The 20,391-nt window shown below is 40.9% G+C and overlaps 2 protein-coding genes across 2 annotated transcripts in view; both read left to right on the top strand.

The window, feature by feature from the left end:
- actr3 (actin related protein 3) overlaps positions 1-221 on the top strand; it is a 23,850-nt gene extending 23,629 nt beyond the window's left edge. Inside the window, exon 12 of the mRNA XM_077215852.1 lies at positions 1-221. This exon is cut by the window's left edge and continues 565 nt beyond it. The gene's annotated coding sequence lies outside the window, so the exon portion shown is untranslated.
- A 1,237-nt stretch (positions 222-1,458) lies between these two features.
- Positions 1,459-20,391, top strand: part of dpp10 (dipeptidyl peptidase like 10) — an 80,056-nt gene continuing 61,123 nt past the window's right edge. The window contains exon 1 of the mRNA XM_077215827.1: positions 1,459-1,647. Coding sequence (XP_077071942.1) covers positions 1,582-1,647 — 66 coding nt within the window. The 5' untranslated portion in view covers positions 1,459-1,581. The remainder of the gene's footprint in view (positions 1,648-20,391) is intronic.

Here is a 20,391-nt window from a genome sequence, read left to right as displayed (position 1 = left end):
CTGTCTGTCTTTCTTTCATGGCATTTTAGATACTCAACTGCTTTTCCCTTCAGATGTCATTTATTCATGATTGCAGACCAGTTATGTGACCATGATTGAGTGGAATGAGGATTGTGCCAGTATTAGCAGAAGCTTGTTTTGATAAAGGCAGATGACACATGGGTGGGATTTATAAGTGTAATGGTGAAACATTCCAATAAAAGCTCATGGTTTCTAATGAACCGGCTCACATGTGTGTTTTCAGCGCTAATTTTGCCGTGATCTTTGATTCAATAGGTTTAAAACGTCATTCTCTTAGTATCGAGTTTTTCAGGAGCTTGCCCAAGCATTTTAATCTCTCGTGATTCTTAGGCCTACTGTTAACTACCATTCAAAAGTTTGGAGTTGGTAAGAGTTTTGGTCATTGTCTTCAACATAAAGGAAGATATTTTGAAGAATGTTTGTGTAATCAAACAGTTTGGGGGCACCATTCACTTCCAGTATGGAAAAATATATTATGGAAGTCAACGGTGACCCACAACTGTTTGTTTACAAACATTCTTCAAAATATTTTACTTTGTGTTCAGCAGAACAAAGAAATGTATTTGGAAAAACTTGAGGGTGAGTGTAAAAGTTTTCATTTTTGGGTGAACTATCCCTTTGATAAGGTCTCAATTGAATCCACCAGAACTGTATATATTCATGTTTTTTTTTTCCCTGAAACATTTTAGTTGGATGTATGTCTAACATTTTTAAAATGTTAAGTAGGTTCATGCCATATTGTAATTGTTGTAATTTCGAGATGACAACACATATCACGTTCTACTCGGAGCTGCTTTTCCATTTTAAATACATAATATAAATTAACTTAAAGATTGATAGATTTTTATGTTAACAGAAACATCATGTATATAATCAGCTGCTTCTCAGGCTTTCTTCATATTTAAATGATCTAATTTTAATCGCGTTGAATCTGACTCTCGCGAGAAGTCGCTCTACAGCGAGCGAGCGTCATTTTACCGATTAAAACCGGGCTGGGTGTGTGTTTAAAATGTGTCAAACCGAATAAAATCAGTCCTTTAACTTGCCTCGCGAAAACAGAAGAGTAGAGTTAAAACGCGTATAATGTCTGCTTAATTGAGTCTAATGAGCTTAAGTGTGTTTAGATGGGAATTTTTGACAGTTGGAGTTTGAATGGTCTTGGCTCATTTGAACATGCCGTCGATGTAATAAACTGTGTATGGGATAATTTTCCCGAGTTTTGATCGTCATTTTTAGGAAAACCGTGAGCCAGATCAGTTTATACTAAAGTCAGAATTCAAGCTGTCAAATTAAAACACCTCCTGATGTTATTTAAACCATAATTAACATAACAGACTCAGAAAAAAAGGTTAGAGATAAACTGTCTGAGTTACGATGACTCAATTACTGCACGAGAGAGATAGAGAGAAAGATAGAGATAGAGGGGGAGGAAGAGAAGAGAGCACTGCTCTCTCAATTCATTCGAGTTCATGATGATCGAGGAGCTTCTGTCAGACAAACAATCCCAGATTCAATTAACGTTAGTCGATCGCACCTTTGGATCTTCGTCGCTTTTCCTCGATGAATCAAACCGCCGGCGTGTCAGGTCATCAGGTCAAATGTCAGTCATCAGCCAAGAGCACCACAGTAAGTGTTTTTGAGTGTTTTTTCCAATGCACTGACAGTTTGTTTGGCGTCACACAACTAATCAAACACAGATGATCAATAATAATTGAGCTGATGGGATTATCATGTAACACCGTTTTTTGTTTTACGTCTTTCTTTCTTTTTACGTGCATGACGCACAAATGCAGATGAAATCAGACCGATCAGATTTATCATAACGAATGCATGGAGTCAGCTGTTGCCTACATGCTGGGATGCAGTTCTCTTGATGCATTAGCAAAGGCAATGTTTACAATGTGAGTTTAGTGTTTGTTTGGTCATCTTAAAAGTCCATGCATGATTGACAGCAGGCATACAGTCTGCAAGAACTGATGTGATGTATGGAGGGGTTGAATCCTCTTGCACGAATGAATTCAATCCGAATTCAGATTCTGAAAGTTTTATTAATGAACTTTATACAGTGCAATTCGAGGTTCACAGCGTTCAAGAGGGGAGAAAACAGACACTGGCAATGTCACCCTTTTTTATTGTGAAAGAATAATAGATAGATGTATTTTAAGTATTGTTCAGTTTAGTCCATTCTAACAGCAACTTTAGAGTGTTATTGAGAATTTTATTCTTGGATATGCTACAAGAATATCATGAACTTTCCCAATCCAAAACTAACTTTTCTTCTCTAAAGGGTCTGAAAAGTCTTGATTTTGTTTTTGGGCTCTACTAGAATAGGTTTGCATGCTTTAATGTTCAAAAAACACATTTCCCCCAATATTCTCCACTGTTGCGGCTCCTCTCTTCCCAGTCTGTCAGTAACGCTCTGTTTACTTCCTGTCTCTATGAAGCCCCTCCTTCTGAAAAGCACACTGTGCTCTGATTGGTTGGCTGGAGCAGTGTGTTGTGATTGGTCAAGCGCTTTTGAGCGTGTCAAATTAAACTAATTTAGTTGAACTTAACAATAAACAAACATCAATAATTAAAACTCTTTATTTAGACTTACACCATACCCTGCTTTGTATGTCATTTTTTAAAAATTATTTTGTAAAATCTGAGAAGTGTGTTTGTCAGCGCTGACGGTGTTGCCAGTCATGAGATTAACGAGGAATAATCGGACTGATTTAATTTAGTTTTAATGTTATTGTTTATTTTTGCGTTACATTACCACTCATCATTGTCAATCCAATCATTGCACTCAAACACGGAGGATGTGATTCATTTACGATGATCAAACCAGATATTTTTAAATAATCGTCTTTTGGCTGGAAATATTCCTTTATTTAAACAAATTCAATTCGATCTTGCATCTTAAAGTAAGTGCATGAATTTTTTTTTTTACATAACATACATAAATTACATACATAATTAAATAACATTTAATATGTTTCCCCCCAAACCTTTAATCTAATCCCCCAAAATAGACTTTAGTCGTGATTTAATATTTTAATATTTGTCTAGTTCTAATGCTCTTTAATGGCGTAATATTATGTACACCTATATTAATATACACCTTTTAAATATGTAATTGAAATATTAATACACACCTTTTTTCTTTGTTTCACAATACTCAATTGATGATCATAAACTGAGGTTGGTGTGTTTAGAAGAAGTATCTGTGCTGAATTGTAGATAAATAAGTCACAGCCATTGATACAGGCATGTAAATGTGCTCAGTGTTCATTCATGTTGCTGGTCTGGAGATTGTAAGTCTGTGTACAGGTAATTGTTGTTAGGAAGTCATAAACCGATCCTGCGTGTGTGTGTGTGTGTGTGCGCCGGTTCCTCTTACAGCAGTGCTGGAAATGAGAGGATGACCAGTAACACAGCTCTCATCACTCTGTACATCATCTCAAACGCACATTATACATTCACACAATGCAATTAGTATGGCACTAGTGTGTGTTTGTGTGCTCATATTACTTCAGAGAGGCTATCAGATATGCTTATAACAGGAGACTCAGGTTACACACTCACACAGAGTCATAGAAAGCATTGCAGCACTTCTCAATATCACACTGAAACGTGTATCTGCAATGACAAACACACGTGTTATTAGCTGAGAGAGCGACAGCGTCTGCTAACTGAACGACAGAGTCTCGTCTGCTGACTCCGAGAACATCGGACGTAAGATAAAGAGAAGGAAAGTGACATTAGAGGAACTGAAAGGACAAAAGAAACGGTTGTTTTGTGGTGAATAGAAGATAGATGATGATCAGAACACAAATATTAGCTGCTTCTGCTCTGAGGTCAGATGCGTATGTGTGTGACATTCCCAAAAATATCAAAATACCTTTTTTGTTGTTGTAGTGACTTATATACATTATTTCATTGAAGTGATTAAATTCTGTTCCAAATACTCCCAGTGAAAATTCAGATAATGGTTCAAGAGTGACAGTCACATGCGGTGTCAGAAATGGAGTATTTTTGTAGTACGTTTGTAGTAAATATAGTAGTGGCCAAAAGTGATGTCTGGTGGAGATATTGTTTTTTGTCACGAGGACTGCTGCGTGAGGAAACTTCAGGAGACGAAAAGCAGGTTAACAGTCTTTAATGAAACAAGGCAGAGCCGCAACGGCCGATAAACAGAAACAATCCCAAAATATTCTTGTAGGAACAGAGAAGCGCACGCGGATGTCTCGTGGGCTGGTGGTGAGTGGGCAAAGGAGAACTGATGAAGCGCAGATCCCTCACACGTCCTCTGGACCTTACTCAGGTAACCGCTCAGAACTGGTATAGATGCAGGTAGATCTCAGACAACTGGACTAGACTGAACAGAACATTCGACAAGAGAAATCATCAGCGGTACGAACATGACGGTCAACAATAATCCGACAAACTAGAGAGAAACACGAGAGACTAGAAATAGAGAGTAGCTAATGATAGAAAATAGAGAACAGGTGCGATAATGAGAGAATGAGAAACAGCTGGGGAAGATTAGTAAGTGAGAGCGGACTAGAGGGAACAGAGACAGAGAATGACCAGAAGAGGGAGACAGAGACCAATAAAACACGAGAAGAGAACCAGGATCATGACAGTACCCCTCCCCTCAAAGTGCGCCCCCTGGCGCACTCAAAGAGGAAGACTGACGGGAGCGATAGAAATCGTCGATGAGCGAGCGGTCCAGGACGTCCCGGGCGGGAATCCAGCTTCTCTCCTCAGGGCCATAACCCTCCCAGTCAACTAAAAACTGATGGCCACGACCACGAGGACGGACATCAAGGATCTTACGGACCCGGTAGACAAGGGAACCCTCGACACGAACCGGAGGGTTAACTGGGCGGGGGGGTGGGCGAACAACAGGCTTGAGAGAAGAGACATGAAACACGGGGTGAACACGGCGGAGATTGGATGGCAGTCTGAGTCTCATAGAGACAGGGCTAAGGACCTGAATTATGCGATAGGGTCCAATAAATTTGGGGGCCAGTTTACGAGACGGATACTGGAGAGGAAGATTGGCGGTGGAAAGCCACACCCTTTGACCAATGACATAACGGGGACTCTTGGTACGGCGTTTGTTAGCGGACCGACGAGTGATGGAGCGAGACTTTAAAAGAGCGGATCTCACAGTCTTCCAGGTTCGTTTGCAGCGTTGGATAAACCCATTAACAGATGGAACGTTAGATTCAGGACTCGAGGAAGGAAAAAGAGGGGGTTGGTACCCTAAACAGCTCTGAAAAGGAGATAATCCGGTGGCGGACGAGGGAGCGGAATTGAACGCGTACTCTGCCCACGGGAGTTGCTCAGACCAAGAGGCAGGGTTGCGGTAAGCGAGACTTCGCAGAATACGGCCAATGGTCTGATTAGCGCGTTCAGCTTGTCCATTGGTCTGGGGGTGATAACCCGAGGAAAGGCTGACCGTGGCTCCGATGAGGCGACAGAACTCTTTCCAAAACAGGGAAGCGAACTGTGGACCTCTATCGGATACGATATTCTCAGGAAGGCCATGTATCTTAAAAATGTGATCAACAACAATTTGGGCGGTCTCTTTGGCGGAGGGAAGCTTAGGAAGAGAGACGAAGCGAGCGGCTTTAGAAAATCGATCGACGACCGTAAGAATTACAGTCTTTCCACCCGAAGGAGGAAGTCCTGTAATAAAATCAAGTCCAATCTGAGCCCACGGACGTGAAGGAATGGGCAACGGTCTAAGGAGACCAGCGGGAGGTCTATTACTAACCTTGGTCTGAGCACAGACAGGACACGCCGCAATGAATCGACGGATATCACGTTCCCGAGTGGGCCACCAAAATCTTTGCGACACAGACGTAATAGTACCCCTAACCCCAGGGTGAGCAAAAAGCTTGGAGGAGTGACCCCACTGGAGAACGGCACGACGAGCGGAGGGAGGAACGAATAATGACCCTTTAGGGCAGCCACGGGGAGTTATGGCGTGAGGAAGCGCGCGCTTAACGATTCGTTCAATTCCCCAAGTAACAGCCCCTACCACTCGTTCCTGGGGAAGGATAGACTCGACGGGTGACGTCTTGGGAGAGGAGAATTGACGAGACAGCGCGTCAGGCTTTAAATTCTTTGAACCCGGGCGGTAGGAGAGAGTGAAATCGAAACGAGTAAAGAATAGAGACCAACGAGCCTGACGAGCGTTGAGTCTCTTAGCAGATTGGATGTACTCAAGGTTTCGGTGGTCAGTCCAGACCACGAACGGAAAGGAAGACCCCTCCAGCCATTGGCGCCACTCTCCCAGGGCTAATCGGACGGCGAGAAGTTCGCGATTACCCACGTCATAGTTTCGTTCAGACGGAGAGAGGCGACGAGAAAAGAAAGCGCAAGGATGGATCCTCTCGTCAGCGGAAGACTGCTGCGAGAGGATTGCTCCTACTCCTACCTCCGAAGCATCGACCTCGACAATGAAAGGCTTAGAAGTGTCAGGGGTGACGAGAACCGGCGCGGTCGTAAACAATGTCTTAAGACGATCAAAGGCGGTCTGAGCTGCGTTACTCCAGACAAAACGAGATTTGACCGAGGTTAGAGCGGTTAATGGGGCAACTACCTGACTAAAGTTCTTAATAAACCTTCGGTAGAAGTTCGCGAACCCTAAAAAACGTTGGAGCGCAATACGGGAGTCAGGTGTGGGCCAATCGGTGACCGCGCGAACCTTAGCAGGATCCATACTGATGCCCTGAGCCGAGATGACGGAGCCGAGAAAACTAACAGACGGAGCATGAAACGTGCATTTCTCAGCCTTGACGAACAATTTGTTCTCTAAAAGTCGTTGGAGGACTCGACGAACCTGCTGCACATGAACCTGTAAAGACGGAGAGAAAATCAAAATGTCATCAAGGTAGACGAAGACAAACACGTTTAGCATGTCTCGTAGAACGTCATTGACCAAAGCTTGAAATACGGCGGGGGCGTTGACCAGGCCGAACGGTAAAACCCGGTACTCAAAGTGGCCCAGCGGAGTATTAAAAGCGGTCTTCCATTCGTCACCCTCCTTGATGCGAACTAAATGATACGCGTTGCGAAGATCCAGTTTTGTGAAGTAGTTAGCGCCCTGCAAGATTTCAAAGGCTGATGACATAAGTGGCAAGGGGTAGCGGTTCTTGACAGTTATGTCATTCAAGCCTCTGTAATCGATGCAGGGGCGTAACGAGCCGTCCTTCTTCTTCACAAAAAAGAATCCTGCACCGGCTGGAGAGGAAGAAGGAACTATGGTACCAGCGTCTAAGGATTCAGAGAGATACTTCTCTAACGCCTGGCGCTCCGGGACGGAGAGAGAATAAAGCCTTCCCCGGGGGGGAGTGGTTCCAGAAAGAAGCTCGATGCTGCAGTCATACGGACGATGAGGAGGAAGGGATGCCGCCCGGGATCGACTGAAGACCGCTCGCAAATCATGGTACTCCTCAGGGACTCCTAACAAATCACCTGGTTCCTCCTGAAAAACAGAGACAGAAGACACAGGAAACACAGCGGACACCAAACACTTAGCATGACACGAAAGATTCCATGACAAAATAGAATTCTTAGACCAGTTAATCTGAGGGTTATGTTCCACCAGCCACGGATGACCCAGCACCACAGGTATATTAGGGGAGTGAAACACCAGCAAAGAAATGGTCTCGCGGTGATTACCGGATACGGTGAGACTCAAGGGGGCAGTAGCGCGGTGAACCCTGGCGAGAACCCGTCTATCCAAGGCGAAAACAGTGGTGGGATCCTGAAGCTCAATAAGGGGAACGCCATGCTTAAGGGCCCAGGTCTCATCAATAAAATTTCCCTCGGAACCAGAGTCAATAAGAGCCTGACAGTCTATAGAAGAGTCGGGCCAGCGGAGATGAACAGAAAAAATAGTCCGTGAAGGAGGCGGAGGGCTTAGAGAGGATGCGCTCACCAGTAACCCTCGTTCTACTGGGGAGCTCTGTCTTTTAAAGGGCAGGAAGAGGCGAAATGGTTGTTAGCGCTGCAATAAAGACACAGACGGTTTGTAATACGGCGCTGGCGTTCAGAAGCAGAGATCCGGATTCCACCCAGCTGCATAGGCTCCTGGTCCGCTGCAGGTGCAGATGAAGAGGCACCGAAAGAAGCTGGGAAGGAAGGGAGGACCGCTGGACGTGCTCGTCGACGCAGCTCAAAACGTTCCTCCACACGTAAGGCCAAATCAATGAGAGGGTTGAGGAAGGTGGGTATTTCACGAGCCAGAACCTCATCCCTGATCTCGGCGTTTAGCCCTTCGACAAAGCGCGCTACCAGTGCGGGCTCGTTCCAGCCACAAGAAGTGGAGAGCGTGCGGAATTCCACAGAGAAGTCGGCGACAGAGCGTCTTCCCTGGCGCAGAGAGGATAACTGACGAGAAGCCTCCGATCCCCGTACCGAACGGTCGAACACTCGTAACATATCGTCCTTAAAAAGGGAATAGCTGTTGAGGCAGATGGCATCGGAATTCCAGATCGCCGTTCCCCACTCACGAGCCCGTCCCTTGAGAAGTGAGATGATGTAGGCTATGCGAGTCCGTTCTTCAGAATAAGTGTGTGGCTGAAGCGAAAACACAACCTCACATTGGGTTAAAAACGACATGCACTCGGTAGGCTCACCCGCATAGCAGGGGGGATTATTCACTCGTGGCTCAGAAGCGGAGGGACCAGAAGACCGGACCGGGTCTGTTCGGAGAAAGTGAAACTGCTGAGATAGGTCAGATATCTGGGAAGACAGGGTCTCAACAGCCTGACGAGCGGCGGCGAGTTCCTCCTCGTGTCTCCCCAGCATGGCTCCCTGGATCTCAATCGCGTTCTGAATGGGTCGTTCATCAGCTGGATCCATGTTGGTCGGATTATTCTGTCACGGGGACTGCTGCGTGAGGAAACTTCAGGAGACGAAAAGCAGGTTAACAGTCTTTAATGAAACAAGGCAGAGCCGCAACGGCCGATAAACAGAAACAATCCCAAAATATTCTTGTAGGAACAGAGAAGCGCACGCGGATGTCTCGTGGGCTGGTGGTGAGTGGGCAAAGGAGAACTGATGAAGCGCAGATCCCTCACACGTCCTCTGGACCTTACTCAGGTAACCGCTCAGAACTGGTATAGATGCAGGTAGATCTCAGACAACTGGACTAGACTGAACAGAACATTCGACAAGAGAAATCATCAGCGGTACGAACATGACGGTCAACAATAATCCGACAAACTAGAGAGAAACACGAGAGACTAGAAATAGAGAGTAGCTAATGATAGAAAATAGAGAACAGGTGCGATAATGAGAGAATGAGAAACAGCTGGGGAAGATTAGTAAGTGAGAGCGGACTAGAGGGAACAGAGACAGAGAATGACCAGAAGAGGGAGACAGAGACCAATAAAACACGAGAAGAGAACCAGGATCATGACAGTTTTTAATGACCCTACAATTTCGATTCATTAAACGATCAAAATATGTGGAAAATATCATCTTCTTTTTTTTGAGGGAACAAAACACTTGGTTAACGTATTTATTTGACAAAAAAAGACAAACTACAGCTACAGGTTTTATATTAGTAGGCAAAACAAATGCAGAGAACAACAAGAATCTCACAGGAAAAATAAACTACTACAAAACCAATTATTAATATTTCATTGGTTCTCTCTCGTTCATAATTTCTTTGTATGACAGCCTTGATAAAATATCCTTGATATTATCACTAATAAAACAAATGACTCTAAGCACAACTACACAATATGCTTACAAGAAGTTTTTTCTACTCTTGAATTAATTGTGTTCACTAAAAACCTGCATTCATCCTGTAAGGTGAATTTTGTTCAGTGAAATAACACCATTACTACACAATAATCTGATGGCAAACATCGAGCAGCTGATTTGTGTCCAAGTGCATTCATTTCACACAAGATGATTTCAATTTTATAAACTGTACCCAGTATGTTCAAATTCATATTATATATTCATATTTGTTAGACCATGTCCTTCACAGCCTGGCTTCGTTCCAAAGTACCTATAAATGATTCATAACTTTACGTTTCTGGCCTTTACAGCCGTGTGTCGAGTGTTGAGCTGATTGCAAATTTTGCTTTGCTAACACTGGAATGATGGTTTTCCGTTATTGGTTTTATGGCATGTATAAGAGGAATTAAGGATGATTGCTTGTAGATGATGTTGGTGGGCGGCAGCTCGCTAATGCACCGCATAACTCCACACGCACCCACGCAACACATGCAGAAACATGCAAACACCACAGCGTTTGTGTATTCCAATGCCAATTCTTCTTTCATTTGATGTTGAGATGGTGTCCAGGTGAAGGATGTTTATATCAACAGTTAACCTGGACCACTGCCTAGTATTTTGTATGTTTATTGTTTAACATACTGTTTATTGAAACCAAATTTCTTTAAAGTCTCCATCAGGTTTGTGTAATTTTGAAGAGGAGCTATAATGGCCTTTTTTTCAAAGTCTTGATTGTGTTTTTGGGCTCTACTAGAACAGGTTTTCACCCTTTTATGTTGATTATTTTCCCCATATTCTCCATTGTTGCAGCTCCTCTCTGTCCAGTCTGTCAGTAACGCTCTGGGGTGTGTTTCGCATTCATCGCCGTAATTCACTGGTTCGCTACCATACGATGCATCGTTGACGAAACCAACTAACTAGTCACGGCTGTTTCCCGAAACCGTATAGAGAGCCTAAGTCCCTCCCCTTAGGCCTGTCACGATAACAAATTTTGCTGGACGATAAATTGTCCAAGAAATTATTGCGATAAACGATAATATTGATAATAAACGATAATATTGTCGTTCTGAGACCATTTTAATCTAAAATAATGATAATGGCATAATAATGCAGGTACACCCTTTAAAAAATCAATAAACTTTTATTTCTAAAGACTATTTAACACCGAAAACGGAAAACATTTTAAATATCCGCAATAAATGAACAAAACAACCAAAAACAATAAAAGCAATGGACTCTCATTCTCTGTTAACAAAAAATGCACTAACCAATGTGTGTGTGTGAGTATGAGTCTCATGAGTAGGCCAATGTGCGCTAGTTTGTGTGTGCTCGCGTCTCATTGAGTTTGAGCGCGAGTTTGTGTGTGTGTGTGTGTGTGAGTATGAGTCTCATGAGTAGGCCTATGTGCGCTAGTTTGTGTGTGCTCGCGTCTCATATGAGTATGTGCGCAGAGAGTTTGTGTGTGTGTGTGTGTGAGTATGAGTCTCATGAGTAGGCCTATGCGCTAGTTTGTGTGTGCTCGCGTCTCATATGAGTATGTGCGCAGAGAGTTTGTGTGTGTGTGTGTGTGAGTATGAGTCTCATGAGTAGGCCTATGCGCTAGTTTGTGTGTGCTCGCGTCTCATATGAGTATGTGCGCAGAGAGTTTGTGTGTGTGTGTGCTCGCGTCTCATTGAGTTTGAGCGCGAGTTTGTGTGTGTGTGTGTGCTCGCGTCTCATGAGTGTGTGACCAGAGAGTTTGTGTTTGCGCGCGCGCGTCTCATATGAATGCGCGAACCTCGTGTGTGTAGAGTTTGCGTGTATATGCGTGAGCGACTTTAGGTGTGTCTTTGTGCATTTCATATGTATTTGTTTGAGCATTCAGCAGTATACATGTATGTTTGACTACTTAGTATAAGTGTATGCAAGTGTTTCATATATGTGTGCGTGAATGAAGTTTGATTTAAGCCCTAGATGGCACCTCATATGAGGGAGAGAGAGGGACGAGCGAGAGGCAGTGGCGGTTCTAGACCATTTCAACTGGGGGGGCCAAGCTGGGGCCAGTTGTACTGTTAGAGGGGCCAGTTACATTTAGACCTTATTGTTGTCATATCGTTTTCTGGACTGCACTGCAGGCATTAACAGGCAAAATACCATGTTTATAATCATTCAACAATGCATTTGCATTTCCATTATATTTTTACATTTGCATTACATATTCAGTATTAGTCAGAGTAACTGTAATTGACATGATGTCCTTCTTTCTCTTCATTTTGGTGAGAACTATAGAGCAAAAGCAATGGGGACCAAGAAGCGTATTAATTCATTTACTGAAAATAACTGACTTGCTAGGTAACTACTAACCGTTTACAGGGTTCCTGCACACTTTTTAAAGTCAAATTTAAGGCTTTTTAAGACCTGAAGAAATCAAAATTCATACCGTACATTAGGGGTGTGCAATATCGACAAAAATATATCTCAATATTTTCAATGTTTTGTTGATAATTAGATGATATTTTACTGATTGTGTTTTTGTGCTGGTGCCATGGCTGGTTTAGGCCTGTTGTTGATAGCAGACTCACAAAGATATTCATATTTTTTAATATTCTATGCAGTGGTCAGTTAACAGCAGGGACTGAAATTAATTTTTTAATTAATTTTTTATTAATTTAATTTGCCACCTTAAATTGATTTCCAGGGGCATTTTCACCTATATATGGACATTCTTTCTAAACTTATTTAGAGTTATGAATCACCTTTTATGTCAAATACTAACATTCAAATTATACAGTAATTATACTTATTTATACAATAATACTTAATTATACAATAATTATACAGTACCACTGTTACCAGTCAAATTAAATAATTTAATCAAAATCCATCTTTGCAGTGCAGTCTAGAGGTGACACAGAAATGGGATTAATATATTTACACTCCATTTATAATTGCATAAATAAAGCTATGAGATTTTTTTTTAAATCAATATTTAAATATGAAATGATTTCTAATTGTAATTTTCTAATTAAAGGGTACTTTAAATATGAAACTAAAACCGCCAGTAGGCGGCGGCAAGTCACGGTCTTAATGAGCGAGTTGAGGGAGTCATTCATACAACCGATTCGTTCAAACGGCTGATTCATTCGGGAAAGGAGCAAGTGATTCCTTCAAAATGCGGATTTCAGTCAATAAATCATCGCTGTCTGTTGCATTGAGACTCTGCTACGGTTTCATTTTGAAATTCTAGTCGGCGAAATAAAGGGAAAACAAACAATATTGACAATATTGTGTCTAAAAAGTAACGCCCAATGTTCACTTATTGTTAATTTAACTGTTGTATAACATCAATATCACAGTTGCAATTGTGCACGGGAAAACGGCCCTCTTGCTGATCTGATATTCTAATATAAGAACATAATATGATATAAATATAAGACATAAACTAATTTGGGGACATAGCCTACCTATGAACCGCACACAGCAGTGAAAGGACGAGAGACAAATGCGATGTCAGCTCACGGTGCCTCGTATACAGTTAAAACATTGATTACAATATCATAATAGACAATACACATCGCACACCCGATACGCACATAAAGAATGAACTTGCAACTGAACTGACATTTACCAGCTTTCTCCTTCTCTCCTCTCTCGCGTGCAGGAGACAGACGTTATCCTGCCGCGATTCCCGCGAATGTGATGCGAATTGTCACGTGAACAAGCAAATCCACAAAGATAGAATAATAAAAAAAATAATACGCATACAACGAACAACGATAGCAAAAAAAACAGTTTTGTAAAAATTATTTCACACTCCACATTTAGGGGGGCCACAAGGGGGGCCGAGCTTGTTGTCACAGGGGCACGGGCCCCCCCGGCCCCCCCTCTAGAACCGCCACTGGCAAGAGGTAGTGCTGCGCGAATGTGCTACGGCGCTCTGCAATCATACAATAATAATAATAAAAACATTCGAAAATCAATGTGTGGCGATCAGCGTTGATATTGTGGCGGGCCGCCACAAATAAATGAACGTATGGGAAACCCTGCCATGTGACTGACAAGCGCCGCGGCACACAAAATACCTTGCAACTAACAAGAGGGTTCGACACTGAGAGTTGTCATCCAATCTCTTTGGGAGAGAGAGAGACGAGGAAAGCAAACAAGCATGCAAATGGAAATTATCCCGGCCGGAAAAATTATCGAGCTCATTTTTTTTATCGTGCGATTAATTGATTTATTGAATATCGCGACAGGCCTACCTCCCCTCCGCTTCCGGCTCATGGGACCTTATTTCGGAAAAAATATGTATGGACACCTTATGCAAATCTTAGTTCTTCGTTTTCTAGAACTAAAGTTTAAGAACCTTGCTGTATTTTTTTGTAATTAAATAACAGAAAAGTACACTGCCATCTTACTCCGACGAAAGTGACTTGAACGTATGCCGTTGTAAACACGACTTCCCACCTCGTAAGTACGAACTTCCTAGGAGAACTTGAACGGACCATATCTCAACCAGGCCCCGCCCCTTTATTCTGCGTTTTAATTATATAAATGAGGAATATTGTGAAGAAAACTTAAGACTTCAATGGAGGCGTTTCAGGGAGTTCAGAAACAGTGACACAGATATAGAGAATAACTTTCACAGCTTTTTCATGCTCAAACAGCAACATTACACACTAAATCAGTGGTTCTCAAACTTTTTCGGTCATTCCCCACTTTGGACAAGGGGGAATTTTCAAGCTCCACCTGCCCCCATCGCCCCAACACAATGCTAATGAAATACACAACAAGCTTAAAATGTTCCAATTTTTTGAAGTAACAAGTAGTATCAGTATAGTAACAAGTTGTATCTAAATACAAACTATCTACATCAAATAACAGCAAGTTCAAAAACAAAGAAAATAAAAGTGCAGCTGTGTCAAAATTTGTATCAAGTTCAAAAATAGAAAAGAAATAAAAGTGCAACTCGTCATAGCATCAGCACCCCCTGGTTGGGGGCTGTGGACTAACATAATATTGTACTTAAAAACGTGAGAAAAAAAATATATATTACACATATTAAAATAGACATAACATACTGTGTTTGATATGGGATTAAAATGATGGGCAGTGTAAAAGATATAAACTAATGATTCATTATTTTAATATTCCTTTGTTCCGATCAGAGCATGTGAGCGGAGAGAGAGAGCGCATTTCTGAATATTCCTCCGCTCGCTCATTGCGCTCAGTGTCGCGCGCTCAACACAGAATGTCCCGCTGGTTCGAAAACATATGTGGAATAAGGGCTGCCTCCGACTAAAGTTTTTTTCTAGTCGACTAGTAGTTGTTCATTTAAGCCATTAGTGGACAAATCGCCCCTTTATATTTATTCAATTACTTAAGTAGGCTATTCATAGATGCCACCTACGTCACTAGAAATTTTACGCCGCCATATTGACGACCGATCTCGCCCGGCGCCACCCAAACTGCCCATTTGAATGAGAGAGAAAGACAGAGATCGATGGATAAAATTTTAATTTTAGGCTCCGATCCTTATTTGTTACCCCCAGTTTTCTTTTGTCCTTCATTATCTGCCCCAAATTTGCCTTCCATAATATATATAAATATATCTTGTGCATAACCCCTCCCCATACAGTGGGGATCGCTTGAAGGCTTTCAAGAGTAAAGACGCGTATCAATATGCCAGGGCTCTCAAGTCTCACACGCATTTCAACCCGTTCACACGCCACACCTTGTATTTCTCACGCTGAGGAGAAAGGGAACTTGTCCCGCTATACAATTAATGGACGAGGCGCAGGCAAACGGAGGGAAGTTCTCTGCCGAGTTCATAGCATCTGTCTCGAGTTATACAGAGTTAAATGCTAGCTACCAGCCAATCAGAAATTAGAATTAGTTGTTTCCGGGTAAATTATGTGTTCCCGCTGCAAGCTCGTTCGTTACTAGACAACACGCGCACACACGGAGTGGAAGTTGAAAGAGCACGATCTGATGAATGCGGTTTGCGGACATCTTCATTTATTTTTAATTTTTTTTAGCATTTTGATTTTACTATTCCTGGACGATATCTCTTGCCTGTGATCAAAGACAGTGAGAGCTGATGTTGAGGAGTATAGCCAAATTCGTGCTAAATTATTTTTGATGCATTCAAAAACTCTCCAACTGCTTTTAAAGGGGTCATCGGATGCAAAATACACTTTTATATGGTATTTACAAATAAATGTGTCTTTGCAGTGTGTGGACACAATCACCATGCAATGAAAAAAATCCATTCACTTTTTTTTAATCCTCAAAAAGCCAAAAAGTTGTTGCTCATTATCATTTAAAGAGACATGCACCGAAACGGGTCACCTTGAACAGAGCTGTTTTTGAAGAGGTAAAAAGGGTGTTGTTTTACACAACCATTGAGAAATTTTAACCAAAGTATGTTACAAACTTTACATGAAGACCCAAAAGAATCATACCAACTTGTGGAAAATGGGGATCCGATGACCCATGTAAAGGTGACCGGTTTGGGTCTTGACATGCATGCTCAGGGCAAGTTGTTATGACACAATGTTATGTACATTGAGCACTGATGTTCATTTGGCTTGTTTGGGGTCAAATTTATTTTTATTTTTCAATAAATTTGTATTTTTTAAATATAACTATTCATTTTATTTGGATGAATTTGTCTTTTTATCAGATTTAACAATTGTTATAATTTCCATTTTTGCGGGTCAATTATGAACAATAGGCAAAATTGAACTGCTAGCAAAAATTGAAGCGAATTTGGTTGGGTCGAGGGACCGCTGCTGCAAATATTTGGGTGGCTCCTCCCCTAAATCTCACTCTAAACTTTTGATAAAACTTGAGAGCCCTGATATGCTGTGGCTGGATGGGTTACAAACGTAAAAGTGCGGCACCTGGCCACCAAGGACTTATATTTAATCATGGGAAATGTTGGTATTATATAAAAAATCAAATGTATGATTTTGGTGGTAGTTTGCTCTGACTAGGTAGCGAGTTGTTAGCTAGCTAAGTGGCTCAGCTGGTAGCTTGCTAGCTGTTAGCCACGGCTCACGGCTAGCTGTCATTAATCTGGATAAGGCCTGTCGTGATAGTCAATAAATCAATTAATCGCACGATAAAAAAATGAGCTCGATAATTTTTCCGGCCGCGATAATTTCCATTTGCATGCTTAATTTGTTTTCTTCGTCTCTCTCTCTCTCTCTCTCTCTCTCTCTCTCTCTCTCTCTCTCTCTCTCTCTCTCTCTCTCTGTCTCTCTGTCTCTCTCTCTCTACCAAAGAGACTGGATGACAACCCTGTTTAATACACAACCGACATATTTTACGTGAATACTCTCCAAAACGGACATTTAAACATAATGTTGTGTGCATTTGTCCATTCAGACACGAAACAGAGCTCAATTCATTACTCGCGCGCTGTACTCGCTATGGCTGCACGCTTCGGGTCGGGTGTGTGCGCACAGAAAGATGAGACATGATACAATATTAGACATTCATACAATATGAGACATTGCTTCTATCCTTTTCTTTTGGTATAGAATAAAATACCAGTTCGGGGTTCCTCTTTCGGCTGTTGTTGCAGTTCCTGCACAACATATTGCAGGCATTACTGAGACCGCCGGTCGTCAAGATGGCGGCGCAAAGCTACAGTGACTTCATGTGAACCGAACGAAATACAGGATAATGAGCGTTATATTGCCGCACTCAAGCGCACGAGCGCACGCTTAAAGCTTGCCACAAAGAACCGGCAAAAGTAATGATTATGAATGTGTAAAAAAATAGCAAGGAGACATTTGTTTATTAATAAACTTGTGTTTTCTGTGTCGATGCAAAGATGAAGTTGACGATGCGGACTCACCATCAACGAATAAAGATAAAGGCATAAAAAGGAAAATTTCCTCTCGTTTGGCGCGCCCCACCTGTCACGTGTCTATTCCCCACCAGTGGGGCGCCACACACTTCGAGAACCGCTGCACTAATGAACATGAGAGAAAGCATAATAGGAGCCCTTTAACACTCTGCTCGACCCATAGCCTATTTTTGAACTGTTTATTATTACCTCAACTTCATCTTTCGCCTGTTGCTTAGCAGCAAGTTAACTTAAGTGGCTTTCTTCCCACACATTTTCCCACAGTTGTAATGAAACTAATGGCTCTTCATATTTGAAGTTACACACAGATGCTCTATAATTGGTTGCCATAAACTGGCACATCACGGCACTGGTCCCTGATTTAGAAGATCTTGATTTGGACTCGTGATGATTTGCGTTTGGTTCTTATAGATGTTAAAGCCTTGTGCTGATTTAGAAAGTGAGCGAATCTTTTATTCATCAGTTTATCATCTGAGGTTCCAGAAGTAGTAATTCGGTATTTGACTGCACTGATAATCAGATGAGAATTGAGCTAAATATTGGCACTATTGTCTTTTTAGACTATTTGAATTTGTCTCATATTTAAAGTTGCTGCTTTGAAACACTCTGTATTGTATAAGCGCTATAGAAATAAAGGTGATTTGACTTGAATCTACCATAACTCTTGTAATTTATTGCTGCATGTTAACAGTGTTGAGTGTAATGCATTACCAAGTTTCTAATTACTGTAATTTAATTACTTTTCCCTTGAAAAATTAAAGGATTACTCTTAATTGTTCTGTAATTTAATTACAGTTGCTTGTGATGTGATTTAATTAAACACTGTGTATATATAGAACAATTAAAACAGTAAATATAAAACATTAATTTATAACACAATAGTGGATTTAACATCAAAATCTAACATGGTTGATATTGGATTTAGTAGTTCAACTTTATTTCAAGTTTAATCGTCAGACTCAGGGTCCATTAGAAAACCATACAACATTACAGACACCCAACTCCTCCCTACATTACTTAGTAATAAGTAATGCAATATTTTTTAGAGAGAGGGAGTAATTACTATATCAATATTATACTGTCCGCAGGGTATATGTGTTTTTAATGACCCTACAAGTTCGACTGAGGAAAAAATATATATAAAAAAAATATATATATATATATATAAATAAGAGGGAAGAACAAAACATTAAACTTGGTTAAGGTATTTATCTGACAAAATTATTTGGCAAAAAAGTCAATCTACAGCTACAGGTTTTATTTTACTATGCAAAAAAAGGAAAAAATCATAGAAAACAAAAACCTCAAAGGAAAAAGCAAACAGTGACTACAACAAAATCAATTATTTATATATATTTTTTTTGCATTCGTTCATAATTTCTTTTGTATGACAGCCTATATAAAAATGTCACAATTTGTCATGTTTCATTGTGTTCTAACAAATAAAACAATCGACTCCAAACACAACTATGCAATATGCTTACAAAATCTTTAACAATATTTGAATGAAGTGTGAAGATGTCAGTTTTCCTAGGCCGGAAACTTTTGCCCACACCTGCACACAATACTGATGTGATTAAGCTCATAATCGTAGTAACATAAATGGTAGTAAAATATGTGGCATGTGCTGATTTCACTTTTCACATCACTTATGGCCACTACTGTAGATGCACTGACTGCCTGAACGGCTCATTCGTGACCACTAGAGAGCAGTGCAACATATCAGCCTGCATGAACTTTACTCAATCAATACATAAAAATAAAGAAAACACTGAAGTCAGTCGTTTATTTTGAGATGTGGAGAAGTTATGGATCATTCCTGCTCTTCAGAATGTTTTTATGTCCCCATGATAATATACTGCATAAAATATTAAACAATGAAGTTTTAAAGATGTGAAACGTATTAGTTTTATCACAATATCACAGTGCAGTGATCCCTTTCTTCTGATTGTCCTTAAAAATGTTTTACCACACCTTATATTAAAAATAAAAGTTTTTATTGTCATTGATGGTTCCATGGAACCACAAAAGGTCCTTTATAGTGGAAAAAAGGTTCTTTAGGTCATTCAGATGTTCTTCATTTTTAAGGACAATCACTGAAAGGTTCTTTGGGGAACCAAAAATGGTTCTTCTACGGCATCGCTGTGAAAAACCCATTTAGGAGCCTTTATTTTTAAGAGTGCACTGCAAAGAAATTATTTTCTTACTCAGTATTTTTGTCTTGTTTTCCAGTACAAATATCTGAACATTCTTAAATCAAGATACACTGACGACGAATCTCTTGAATGATTCAATGACAAATACTTTTGTTTACAGTCACTTGTCGCCACCTATCGGTGTAACGATGTAATGATAAAATCATTATTTGATGCATCAGTTTACTTTCAAAAGATGATTTACTCTATTTTGATCACTAATGTAGACAGCGTTGCTTATATCATATGACATGATATTTTACCACCATTATGATTGCTTTGATTATGAGCTTAATTGCATTAATTTGATAGAAGTATTGTGTGCAGTAGTGGCCAAAAGTTATGTCCGAAAAAACTAACATCATCACACTGCACTCAAATATTATTTTTGTGGTCATGTTGTGTAGTTGTACTTTGAGTCGATTGTTTTATTTGTGATAATATGCAATAAAACATGCCAAATTGTACCGACATAAATTTTGTCCTGGCTGCCATACAAGAGGGAACCAACTAAATATTAATGATTATGTTGTAGTCAATGTATGCTTTTTCCTCTGTGCTGTG

This window comes from Siphateles boraxobius, unplaced genomic scaffold (genome assembly GCF_051911475.1).
Source record: "Siphateles boraxobius isolate OS27281-9 unplaced genomic scaffold, OSU_SipBor_1 7, whole genome shotgun sequence".
Lineage (NCBI taxonomy): Eukaryota > Metazoa > Chordata > Actinopteri > Cypriniformes > Leuciscidae > Siphateles > Siphateles boraxobius.
The sequence above is the reverse complement of the archived record's forward strand: the minus strand, read 5'-3'. Positions and strand labels throughout refer to the sequence as shown.